Raw genomic sequence first — 12,585 nt, forward strand, 5'->3', positions numbered from 1 at the left:
GTTATGACAACGTGCACATTTAGGTCCTGAAATTTCTCCTTATACATCACTTCATTGGTACCTTTTGTTGCCTTTTTTTAATGCCAGGAATTGGTCAGCATGCGTCAAACACTGAGGGAAAAACTGCTATTTTTGGCAATATAAAAACAACTTCTGTCACTGTGAGATCTCTGCAGCAAGAATTAATATAGAAAACATAAAAATGAGGAACAACAGATACTCTGAGCTGAAATTGCATTTCACTCTGAAGGCATGATTTATGGAAGTAATATTTCTTTTCTTTTTATTTATCATTATATTTTTCATTATACACTATCATATTTTTTCTGTTATTTTTCTGAAAGACTTGAGCTCCCTCACATCTGTTTTGGCAAAAAAGTTCCACAGTTCAGATCAGGTTGCTGTGAACATCTTTCCCTCAACATCTGGCAGCCTCAAATTGGGATTATTCAGTCAGCTATGAAGTGAGGTAACCTCAAGCAGAGTTCCTTAATGAGAAAAATAGTTTTCATCATTCTCCTTAGGCCCCAGTACATAGCAGTGATGGGAGCAGTATCACACCCTGCAAAATCTCTAACAGCTGGCCTGGGGAAGTGAGCTCAAAATGAACTTGTAGGAGGTAGAAAGACTCCTAAAATCTATACCATGCCACCAAGGCAATCAGCCATCAGCACAGCACCCCTGATACACACATGAAGGAATTGTTCTAGGGAGCCTACTTTGGCAGGGGTGTTGGACTAGATGGTCTCTAGAGATCCCTTGCAACCCCTACAATTCTGTGATTCTGAATTCAGTCTGCAGCAATGGAGGTGTGAGCAGCTGGAGCAGTGGCTGAAACCTCACACCCCAGTGAGGGCACTGTGCCATCCATCACAACAGTGGAGCCAGGGCACGGCGGGTACGGAGCCCCAGCTTTGGGCTGCAGGCCTGCCTGCCCTTTGGCACTGGAGCAAGGGAACACAGATGGCAGCATTACAAGGCTTGTCACGTAGAGAGGGCCTGCTAGGAACATCTCAGGAGCCCTGCACAACCAAGATAAGAGGGGGATTTTAATCTAATTTTATCATTTTAAATGGTATTACCTGGGCTTCTAGGCACGCAGCTCTCCGTAACAGGTTATCGCTATTAGATAAGAAAGAACAGAGAGTGGACATTAGGTTGAGTAAATTTAAAACAATTCGCTCTTTTCCAAGATAAAGGTGTGTACCCTTTTTACACATGCTCTGACAGCTCTAAAATAAAACATACAGCTTCTTTAAGGCCTATTTCACACATGTTTAAGGATAAAACACACCCTTTTAAGCACACGCATAATGGTTTTTTTTCTGCATGTGCACACAAACACCCTTTCTATAGTATAGAAAAACAGAAAACAGAGACCATTGTGTTGAGATTACATAAGCCACGAGACACTGTACCACTGTGATTTATTTCTGAATTGGTACATAACAGCACTCCAGATCTAAGCTGCTTTTTCTTTAAAAATAAAAGTTAATACTGCTTGTTATTTGTACTAAAGGTACTTACCATTCTGGGACTGTAAGAGAAAGGACTCAGAGTTGACTTTAAGCACAACTTCCATAGACTTAAATCTTTGGGCATTATAGCTGTGAACTCTCCCTTCCCCGGTCTGTAAGCTGACTGCATTAATGCAGGGCCTACCACCTAGCCAGCTCTAGCATGGACTAGGTGAGGCCAGAGAGGTGAAATCACCTGATATACCTCAGTGAAACCTCGAAATAAAGAAGTAAATATCAACATTAGATATGCCACTGATAGTCATATCATAAAGAGACTCTGGATTCTAATCTGTATGCTTGCCATTCGTGACATGAGCAAGGTGGAAGACAGTATGCTGGCGGCAAGCGGATTGCAAGTAGAGCTATTTAGTGTGCAGCATATTTCAGTCCTTCTCCAGACTAAAATATGCCCTACTGGGCATCACGGACAGAAAAATGATTCCTGTTCTATAGCACCCAGCTTCATCTGTCCTCTGGCTACAAGATGCTCCCCCCTCTGTGCTAAAAACAATTATCCATCAGCTCTCCCTCAGCAGTATCTGGAAAGACAGCATATTACTGTCTCAAAAATCACAAGTACAAAAAAATAATAATAATAATGTTAAGTTACAGTCAGTATAATGCATGCTACACCAGTTAAAAAGACCCAAGGCAGGCCATGAAAAGCATGTGACTAGGGAAACAGCACACACCACACTGCCACAAACTGTAGCTCATTGGGCCAAATTCTGCAGTGGAAATGGCAGAAGAGAAGACAAAGCCCTGGTCAGAATGACAGACCCCAGCAGGAGTATGATCTGTACAGTGACACAAGCTTACGCTATTTACCAAAGGAGCCATGTAAGCTAATGGCATTGACAACACCTATGGGTGCTGCAGTGTCCTAAAGGGAGAAGTAGGGTGACTTTAGGTGAGGTATAAAGTTCTGAGAAAATAACTCTACAGAAAAAAAAAGAAGAAAAACACAGATTTATTTTTAGTAATAACAGAAATACCATAGGAGAACTTGTTCTGGAAAGAAAGAAAATACGTAAATAACAGCTCACCAAGATAACGAGTAACTGGAATGTCTAAAAAGCTCCTCAGAGCCCTAAGCATGTTTTTAACTGCCACAAAACCAGAGCAGTAAGCCATTTGTATTAAGTATCCAAAATATGACCTAGAGGAGCAGCACTTGTGTTTGATAGCAATAATATAAGGAAAGAGCATCTGTTAAAATAACTCTGTCTGGAAAGGACTGCATAGAGAACTAAACTGAAGTGCAACAGCTAATTCCAGTTCCATCAAGGCAAGTGACACCCACACTGCCCTGTCTGGGACAGAGACCAGAAGAACCATTTACTGCACAGTAACTCAGAGGTGATTTGATGTTCCTCTCCAGCACACACAATCCCACACCATCCCCACCATGTTCAGAGGGTTCCCATTGATTCAAATAGAATCAAGTCATCCAAATTCAGCCAATTGACGCCAGGCAACAGGAGGATGCTTACTTATATCCTGAACATGTGGCATCAGTGCTTTGCTATCTTCACTCCTAAGAGGAAAAAGAAGCACGAGAACACACACAGTTGTATCTGTGAGGACAGCAGGCCTCACAGCCCTTGCCTCTACTTATCAATTAACCTGTACACGGGGACTGGTGGCCACCAATGTCACCCTGAACATCTTTGACTAGAAGAGCACAGATGCACACAGTGCAGTCTGCCTGCTCCCTGGCTGAGGCTGTGTCCCCTGGGCACACCCAGCTTTTGGCAGCTTCCAAAACAAGATCACAGCACCCTCTCTGCTTGATATCAGCGTTTAATTTCACCTCGGCTTTGGAAAAGACAAGAAAGACAAACCTAGGCCTGCATCATCTTCACCCAGGACTCTGAATTTGCGTTCCATGTTTCTGATGAAGTTTCAGTAAAATAAAGTCATCCGCTCAGGAAGATACGCAGCAAGGTGACAAAGTGAGTTATCAGTTGGCAACCACACAGGGATCAACATCCAAATTGCAGATAACAACAGCACTCAGATGGCTGGCGAGCAGCCAAAGGCCCAGATGCTTCACCAGCATTTTCTATGAAGAAAGTCAGTACTTCAATGTATACAGAGTTGCGCTGAGCAACCGAGGAATCCCCTGCCTCAGCAGCATACAGCAGCCCCCACCTTGACAAGGTGATGACCACTCACCCAGTGGAACCACTGCAACACTGCCCAAATTGCAGTCAAACAAGCTGACATCCATCATACAAGAGACGAAATTGCTGCTCCTGCCATCTCTGGTGGCTCCCTGCACCACTCACGATGTATGAAGGGCAGCAACAGCCCTGCTGAAGACAGAAGATTCAGGACACGAACTAGGAAGGTGAGAGGTGATCAGGTGAACATTTTAAAACAATCCTGTGATGTCTTGTCTTGCCATTTTCTTCATCAGTAAGGAAACATCTCAAGAAAGACAAGATGATGAGTACAATTTAAAGCAATTTGAATTTTACACTGTGACTCCTTAAGCTAATGAAGTCAGTAGCTACTGCTCAGAAACACCGCCAGAATTAAGTTGTGCACCCTTTTTCCATCCTATTAAGTAAGGAAAGAGATTTTTAAAAGGCAAGTTGATTACTTCTCTGTAATCAGTCTTGTCTGGATATGTTAAACAGAAGCGCAGCACTGAGTACAAGCATGTCTCTGACAATCTGCATACCCTCCAAGGTTCAATCTAGTATATAAAATCCACTGTTCCTCACACCTGTAGTATGATATGCTACTGATTAAAATAAAATCCAGTGATATTAAAGGGAGATAACCTCATCTATGGCAGCACTCAGTTCTGAACTTATTTCTCCCGTGTTGTAAGGGTATTTGCTGTCCCAAATACAAGGGGATAGATTTTAGACACACTCTTTTATGGGAAACAAAGGAATGTTAAGGTCCGTCAAGGCTTTCCAAAAACAACAACACGGTTTCAGTTAACAGTAGTTCAACCAGTTGCTATGCCTATCACTCCACACATGAAAAGCCTTTGCCACCTCCTGATCCATGTCTCTTTTGAAGAGGCACTGCCCATTATACTATACATTCAGGTAATCTGAATCAAAAATGGTCAAGGGGGAATCGGCACTACATTTCCTCTTTGCTTTTCTAGCCCATTCAAAAGCACTTTCCTGTTAAACCAATCAGTATTTGAACAAACACCAGCAAAGATGAAAGGCTAACACACCGATCCAGAGACTAAATGCTGAATGAAATAAGTACCAAGCAAGACCAGGCTAACAAATTCCTTGGACTTTATAGGCCATCAACAACCTTTAGACTGATGCAGAGAAGAACCTTTCCACTGCAGTGCCCTCCCCCCTGCACAGCCTGTGGAACACAAAGGCATCCACATCAGACCCCCAGCACAGCCCACAGTGTACTGGAAGGGGACAACACGGGGTGTGAATTTTGTCTGGTCCTGTGTGGACTCAAGGACCCTTATAGGTCTTTTCCAACTTGGGATATTCTAACTAGGTCCATCTCCCAGCAGGAAAGACGCACAGAGGACAAGTCTGGAGAAGGTCTGTCCATGTAGCATTCTCCAAAGTCTTAAGCAAGAGCTCCAGAGTTCCTCTGTCCCTTATGTGCAGGCTGAGACCGACTACAGAAGCGCTGCCATTCATTTGCAGGACAGACAGTAGCAGTTCTTCTTAATGCAGACATCATTGCCTCTGCATCCAAAAGAAGAATGAACCTTGAGAAGTCAGAATAGCAAATGAACTTCTGCTTGCAGGAGAAACATTTCAGAAATTCCACAAGGATGGAAAAGCCAAGAAGAAGGATGCAGGAGGGAAGAAAAAGCCTGCTGCTGCTGCAAATAAATGAGCAACCCCTCAGACAGCTAATTCCAGGAAGTCAGAGGCTAATCTGAACCAATGCTGTGCTAAAGCAAGGCCCTTCATCAGAAACTTCTGCAGTGCCAGAAAATGAAGCACAAGACTTCACTAAACCTTTAATCTGCTCTAAGAGGGCAAATATAAGTCTAGTAGTATGCCTAGTGCATAGTAATTTAGCCTCCGATGCTGCTAACAGCAAGACACAGGGCCAACACAGCCCACAGCTCTCTCACTGATCCCTCCAAGCGTAACAGGTACAGAAACAAAGGAACTGGGGGAGGCTGAATGCACGAAAAGAAACGCAAAATCCATTATTGCATTCGGAAGCGAAAGTGCCAAGAGGGCCCCCAGCCGATCCCTGCTGATGGGCAGCCAGGGCAGGAGACCTTCTGCGGGCACAGGGCAGCGCACAAGGGCATCTGAGAGCACCTCGGAACTGCCGCACTCGTGCCACCAGAGCCTTCAGCCTCTTTTCTCTTTGCTTCTAATCCCGGGCTAACACAAGCCTCCACTTCCCCGCTGTGCCATCCAGGTCAAAGCACCATCCATCCCCACACACGCGTGGCAACAGCCCCAACACGCGGACACCAACAGCGGCGCGGCGCTCCAACGCACGGGGCGGCACTTACCAGTGCTTCCCGTAAAGCCAGTTCCCCCCCCAGCTCAGCAAGCACACGCCGAACGTGGTTTTCTTCCAGTGGCTCCTCAGGGTGGCGAACACCTTTCCCGCCCCCGCCATGCCGCCCGGAGCCGGAGGGAAACGACGCGCGTCCCGCGGCCGCCTCCGCCCGGCTCGGCTGGAAACGGCAGCCACGGCCCTGCGTTCCGCGATGCCAGCCATCTGGGGTCACTTCTGAGCGCAAATGCCGGCTCTGTGGCCGTGCCTCCGTGCTCGCAGAGCCGCGGTGAAGTCGCCTCCAGCCCGTGAGGTGGCCCACGGTGGGGAGGTGGTGCAGGCACCGTCCCAGGAGGTGTTCCAGAGCCGTGTGGATGTGGCACTGAGGAGGATGCTCTGAGAACCGGCGTGCAGAGGACTGGATGGTCAGAGAAATAAACTTGATATCCAGTTGGGATAGGTGTACTAATAGAAGTGACGGAGGCCAAATTTGGGACTCGGCATATGTAAAAGTCTGTTCCAAAGGAGTCACGTTGACGCAGAAGAGAGAGCAGAAGCTACTCTATTGTTACTGATAAGAAAAGCTGATTAAAACCTACAGGTTGGGTTCCCTGTTGTTGGTTTTGATGTCTGGTTCAGGCAGACCCTTGCCCAGTAGCCATCTCTTCCCTCTTAAACATTCCGGGTTCATCTGTCCAGTGCGTCTCAGCACATGCAACGTGTGCTGATGAATGTTCCAGCTGGTACAGTGTGATTAAATGTCCTCCTTCGGTGGGTTGGTTTTTTTTGGTGGTGTCCCACTTTTTATGAGGATTCAGGTGGTGTGGCCAACTGCTAGCGATAGCAACAGATACTCGTGCTCTCCTCCTGCTTTCCTTAGCTTATGAAAAGATTGCTCACTGATATTTTCCAAATTTGTTATTGTCATGAGCTGCCATGAGTGATATACAAAGATCTGCTCCCTGTTTCACAACCAAATCTATAGAATATTATAATCTTTATTAACAATGCTTCCAAAACAAGCTTGGATTTTTTAATATAAAGCTTTTTTAGTATGCCAGCGCAGGTTCAGGGAAGTGAGAAAAATGCTGAAATATAAGAAGAGCCTGAATGTTCCTAAGATGGCTGAATGGAGATTTTCCTGAGCTCATATGCATGAAAACACATTTGTGTTGCTATAACCAAGACATTTTAGCACAAATAATTGTTGTCTTTCTACATCACCAGGAAATGGACTTGACTGTGCTCTAAGCAGTATGGCTGAGCTAGAAGAGCTCCAGAGGTCACTTCCCACCTCAGCCATTTTGGGATGTTATCTGAGAAACTGGCCTGGAAATCTGAGATGGTGCTTTTTGACAACTGCCCTCAGAAGAAACACTGCAGACAGCAACGACAGATTGTGTGCTTATCCCATTATCTGGCTTTACTTAGGATGCAGAGTCCGTTCTGCAATCCCTCCTGGCAAACATGCATGTCCTAGTTTTTGGCCGTGTCTGTCTGATTGCCCTCAAGGTAGATCACACCTGCCGTGCTCCCACATGTACCAGGTAATTCCTTTTTAGCTCCCACAGTTTTTTGCATGTCAAATTGATAGAAGTATGTATTAGAATAAGCGCAATGAAAAATGAGGGGCTAGAGGGCTGATTTTGAGCATCCTCTACATTAATATACTGTAGTCCTTTTTCTTAAAGGCAAGTAAAATGACTGCTACCTTTTTCAGAAAACTGCTTGGGGGAGGTTGAAATAAGTGCTTAGGTTTCTTATGATTGCTGGGTGCAAAAAGAAGACAGTGTTTGAAAGGCTGCCCCACAGCTGTGGTACTTCACTTGTGATTTATCACCTAAAATTACTACGCAAGTTGTTTGTGAAGACAAGTGTGCCTCATCCCAGTTACTCATGTCTGACCCAATTTTGAAAGGCAATTTTTTAATCATCAGCCTATACCATTATTGCTAAGTCTGTTAGCAGAAGAAGCTTCAGATACACGACCATGTTTCAGGGACATATTTGTAACATTAGTGAAGTCATGTGCTTGACCAGATGAGTTCTCTTCTTAGCTAGAGTACATGGCAGAAACAGCAGAGGAGGGATTTTTTTCTACTGCTTGGCAGTGCCCTATGATCGTACATACGTAAGTATTGTCAAGGACAGAGAATGATTTATTCTTCTTCTCTGTTCAGCACAACTTGTCCTCAAGTCCTCACCTCAGCTAACTCATATGTGTTGCTGTGTTTCTGTCATGACTGTTCCTCTGGGAATGTCATTGAAGTCACTGGTTTCATCACATGGTATGTAGTTCTGAGTTGGACCTTGTGAAAACCCCAGGGAAGCCATGAATGGAGTCCTATTCCCAGCCACTACCTTCTCTTTTATTCAAATTTACAGCCTGAAAGCTAATTCTAGCCATGTGGCCTGCAGATAATCCTTACACGGATGAGCTGAGTGACCCCATCCTGCATCTCCAGTACATTCTGCATCAGCACTCTGTGAAGGCAGAGGGGAGTCTCTTTATGTGATGGTAACATGAAGGATAAGCTCCATCTGTCCCCCACACCTTTACACACCTTACTGATACCGCTGTGGAGAGAGTGGGGTAGGGGAAGCAGCTTTTGGCACAGAAACCTCAAGCATTTATGCTGCTGATGGGAAAACCCCAGGCTGCAAATCTCTCCACACTTCTGGCCCCACAAGGGAGATAATAATTTGCTGTTCTTCAATTCTGCAGCACCAGAGCACTACGCATGATGGATAGAGCCCTTGTCCTTTGTCCCTTGGGGTGTCTTTCCAGATCAGGATGTGAGACGGGAGCTCCAGCTTTACTGGCTCTCACACCTCCAACTTTTCTCTCCCTGCAAGCCGTGGGCTCAGGACTGAGCTGCAGAAAGAGCTTTTTTCTTGTCTAGGGGTTCCCATGCTAGCTGAAATCTCTGGTGGGTTTCCCAGTTGGTGTTTCTTTACTTGTGCTCTCCAGCTCATGTGCCCAGCATCTGCAGTTTTCCTTCTACCCATGTCTCAGATCCCTCTCCATTCCACCCTGGCTGCTGTCTTGTGTAAGGACGGGATGTATTGCAGCCACTGAAGCTAACCAGAGAAATTTTGTATCTGTGAGAGCAGAAAAAGTTCATGATGGATTCTTTTGCCCTCATTTTCAGCTCTGCCCAAAGGTGCAAGCCCCTGGGGCAGTCATGTCTTCAGTCAGCGCCTGCTCCACTGGTGTGGAGAAAGGTCTGAATTACACTGGCAGAGTTTTTGCTTGGGTAACTCAGAGAAACTCTGTGCAAGAATAATCCCTTCATTTCCTTCCCTCCACTCTTTCTTTTCTATTCAGTAAGCAGAACACAATATGAGCTTCACCCTCCCTAGATCAAAATTCAGGAGCATGCCCAGCATATTTCTTCAGAAAAAAAAAAAAAAAACAAAACATTGCCTCTGTGCCCTGCCCTCTCTTCCCACGGCTGGACTATTACACAGAAATATTCCCCAATTCTCGGAGTTTATTAACCTTTTTTCCAAGGGAATGGATGGAGATATTCACAGCTTTTGAACAATTGCAGAAACCCATTACATTTCTCTGTGGCAATCTTGTCAGGAGGTTGTTCCTTTAGCAGAGACATTTCAGGAGGCTGTGTGCCTACTCCCAACCTATTTGGATTCAGTGACTGCAGGTACCACTGAGGCATTAGTGTGAGCAGTCCTGGCTCCAAGCTTTAAGTGTAGCACGGTGACTGAAAAAACAATCTCTATAGACTTGTGATCTTGGAGCTGGCCAGAGATACTGGCTCCCCGTCCTGTCCCATCTCCAGCATCAGCTGGGTGGGGTCTCCCTGAGGTCTGCTTTAAATGAGAGAACAAGGACAGTGCCTCAGGCTGGGATTGATTCCTTCACTCAGCAGCGCAAAACCCAACGCATAAAAATCCACAGCAACTTCTTTGTTTGATAAACTATTTGCTTTCATTGAAGGTGCTGGTGAGAGCTACTCTGAGGACGTCACTTTAATCACTGGCCCAGACTCAGGTCACTCATCCTGCCTCTCTAGGCAGCACCCATTTGGATGGTGGAAGCTGGCATCCATCACGCTGGTAACCTCTTGCTTCTGCAGGCAGGTGTTGTCACTGCCACCAACAGAACCTCAGAGTGGATGATTTACAGCCACCAGATTCTCACACAGGTAATTTGCTTCCAGCAGAGATTAATGCTCATGGTTTAATAAAAGTAAATAAATTTCTATTATCTCCATTTGTTGTACAGCTGGATAAAAGAGAGGGTAGGAAACCAAGGCTTTCATACAGTTTCCCTATTGTTATGTATCACGTACCTATGGTTACATTAAGATATCACCTGCCTGAAAATCCAGCTGCTGCTGTATACCATCCTGGTTGCATCCCATAGCCAGATGACATTATATGCAGAAAATCTCCAGAAAAGTACGAATACATCTGCAGCAATGATTCATTTTTTACTGAGGCAGTGACATCCTAATCTATGGACCAGATGGAATGGGCCTTGGGCAATTGTAATCAAAGAGCAACAGACACATTTTGAAGGAAGAAGACATTCCCAGTCGGTTTCCTACTAAATGCTTCTATTTTCATTTTGTTTTGACTCAGTTGTGTGCATCATCATGGCCCACTGCACACATCTGGCTGACATCTTAGATCATATACCCGGAACATTGCTGTGTCTGCTCAAAACTTCACTTCTTCCAAAGCCAGTGCCAGTGCTCTACGCCAACATGTTGTTTTATCCTTGTCCTGAGGTGGAGCTGGGGGACTACAGCACTAATTGCAATTGAAGGCTGGATGAAAAAATGCACCACTTGTAATGAAGAACCACTCCCATTCTTCTTCATTGACAAGATAATCTTTGCTGCTATAGAAAATAGACAATTAGTTTGACTTGGATTTTGGAGCACAAAATATGACCACTTAGGAAAAGTGCAATCCTGCCGAGTTACTACAGATTGGTGTAGTTCAGCCTTGAGACATATCCTGCATCTTATACTACATCTTCTGTTTCAGAAAGTAGCTAAGCAATATGCTTTAAAAATAGCTGTTGCTATTCTCATGTTGTTAATTGACATGCTAATTATGACACAGACACTGCTTTTGAATTCCATAGTTTCTTTCATTACATACAGTGTCTTTTTTTTTGTTTGTTTTTTGTTTTGTTTTTGTTTTTAATTCACATCATATTGTGGTCTAGTGTCACTTGAAAGGCTGACTTGACTTTTCTTGTTGTTCAGAGATCCTTTCCACTTAATAAACTGTTTTCAGAATCTATGGTATGATGAAGTTGAAGGTGGTGTAAGACTGGGACTCGACAAGGCTGGATTAGAACAGTCTTCTATTTTACATTAAATGCAAGCACCTTGTGCCACAGTTACTAGCCTATCCAAATGCACAGGCACTGCTGACTTCATTTACATGATACCTTCACATGCTTTGATTTCTTGCTTTCCTGTTTTAAGAACAGATGGGGAAAGTAATTTAAGTACTGAATACCATAAGGTACCTGGAATAAAGTAAATTAAGGAAACACTACAAGCGAACAAATAAAGCAGTTAAACCACTAACAGAAGATTCACAATTAAGAATTAATGAAGAATATAAACTTAGCCAAGCAACAGAAATCACCTGGCTCAGAGTGAATCCTACAGAGCGTAGACTGTGCTCTGACATTGCGGATATGTGGGGAATCCAAAGTCAGAGCAGAGAGGAGGCAGATTGTATGGAATTGTACAAACTGCAGTGGGTAACACAAATTGTAATAATGTTCACTGTGTGACCGAACAGGAAAGGAGTACAACGGACTGCATTACACAGAATCAGAGAGGGGCAAGGGCACTTGACAGGCCACTGAGTGGGGAAAGGCCAGGGCAACATTCACCACTGAGGTGCTGGTGAAGAGGAGCTGCTCCTCATCTTCATTCCCCAGTGGATCACAACATAAGGACCACGGCAGCAGAGCAGGAATGGATATGTCCCATCTGCTGTGATGTGCACAAGGACATTGCCTATGTGGTGCCATGCCATCACGAGTTCTGCCTCGGCTGCATCCTGCAGTTGGGCAAGCAGCAGCAGAGCTTCCCGTCTGCAGGAGGGTCATGGAAGTGGTCAAGGTCACTGCATGGGACAGTAACGATGATCTGAACTTCATCATCTCCCCTCCAGCAACACCAGTACCTGCCTGCTTCCAGGAAGGTATCTCTCCAACCTACAGCAGCTCTAGCCCTTTGCTGTCCCCTTTGCTGTCCCCTTTGCTGTCTCCTCCGCCAGTCTCAGATGAGAAGGAGGATGAGGAGGCAGATGAGGAGCCTACAGTGAGCCGTTTCCGCCCTCAGGCCTGGGCAGAGCTGTTCAGGCAGCAGCAGGAGATCCTGGACTCTGTGCTGCCCTGGCTTCACCAAGAGCTGAGAGCCATCTTTCACACACACTGGTGTCCAGCAACGGCAGCAGAAGGCTTCATCCTGAATGCTCTGTGTGACATCAGGCCGTACGACCAGGAGCTGATGGAGCTGATGTGGCCTGCACTGGAGTATGAAACCGAGACATTCATTCAGGGGCTCGTCAACGCCATTGTGTGCCAGTGCAG

The 12,585-nt window shown here is 45.3% G+C and overlaps 1 protein-coding gene across 1 annotated transcript in view; it reads right to left on the reverse strand.

Annotated features, from left to right (window-relative positions):
- Positions 1-6,146, reverse strand: part of AGK (acylglycerol kinase) — a 29,654-nt gene extending 23,508 nt beyond the window's left edge. Inside the window, exons 1-2 of the mRNA XM_065742708.1 lie at positions 6,007-6,146; positions 1,083-1,122 (exon numbers count right to left, since the gene is read on the reverse strand). Coding sequence (XP_065598780.1) covers positions 1,083-1,122; positions 6,007-6,116 — 150 coding nt within the window. The 5' untranslated portion in view covers positions 6,117-6,146. The remainder of the gene's footprint in view (positions 1-1,082; positions 1,123-6,006) is intronic.
- Between the last annotated feature and the right edge of the window lie 6,439 nt (positions 6,147-12,585).

This window comes from Cyrtonyx montezumae, unplaced genomic scaffold (assembly GCF_038088225.1).
Source record: "Cyrtonyx montezumae isolate F1298 unplaced genomic scaffold, pur_monq_1.0 scaffold_3, whole genome shotgun sequence".
Taxonomy (NCBI): Eukaryota; Metazoa; Chordata; class Aves; order Galliformes; family Odontophoridae; genus Cyrtonyx; species Cyrtonyx montezumae.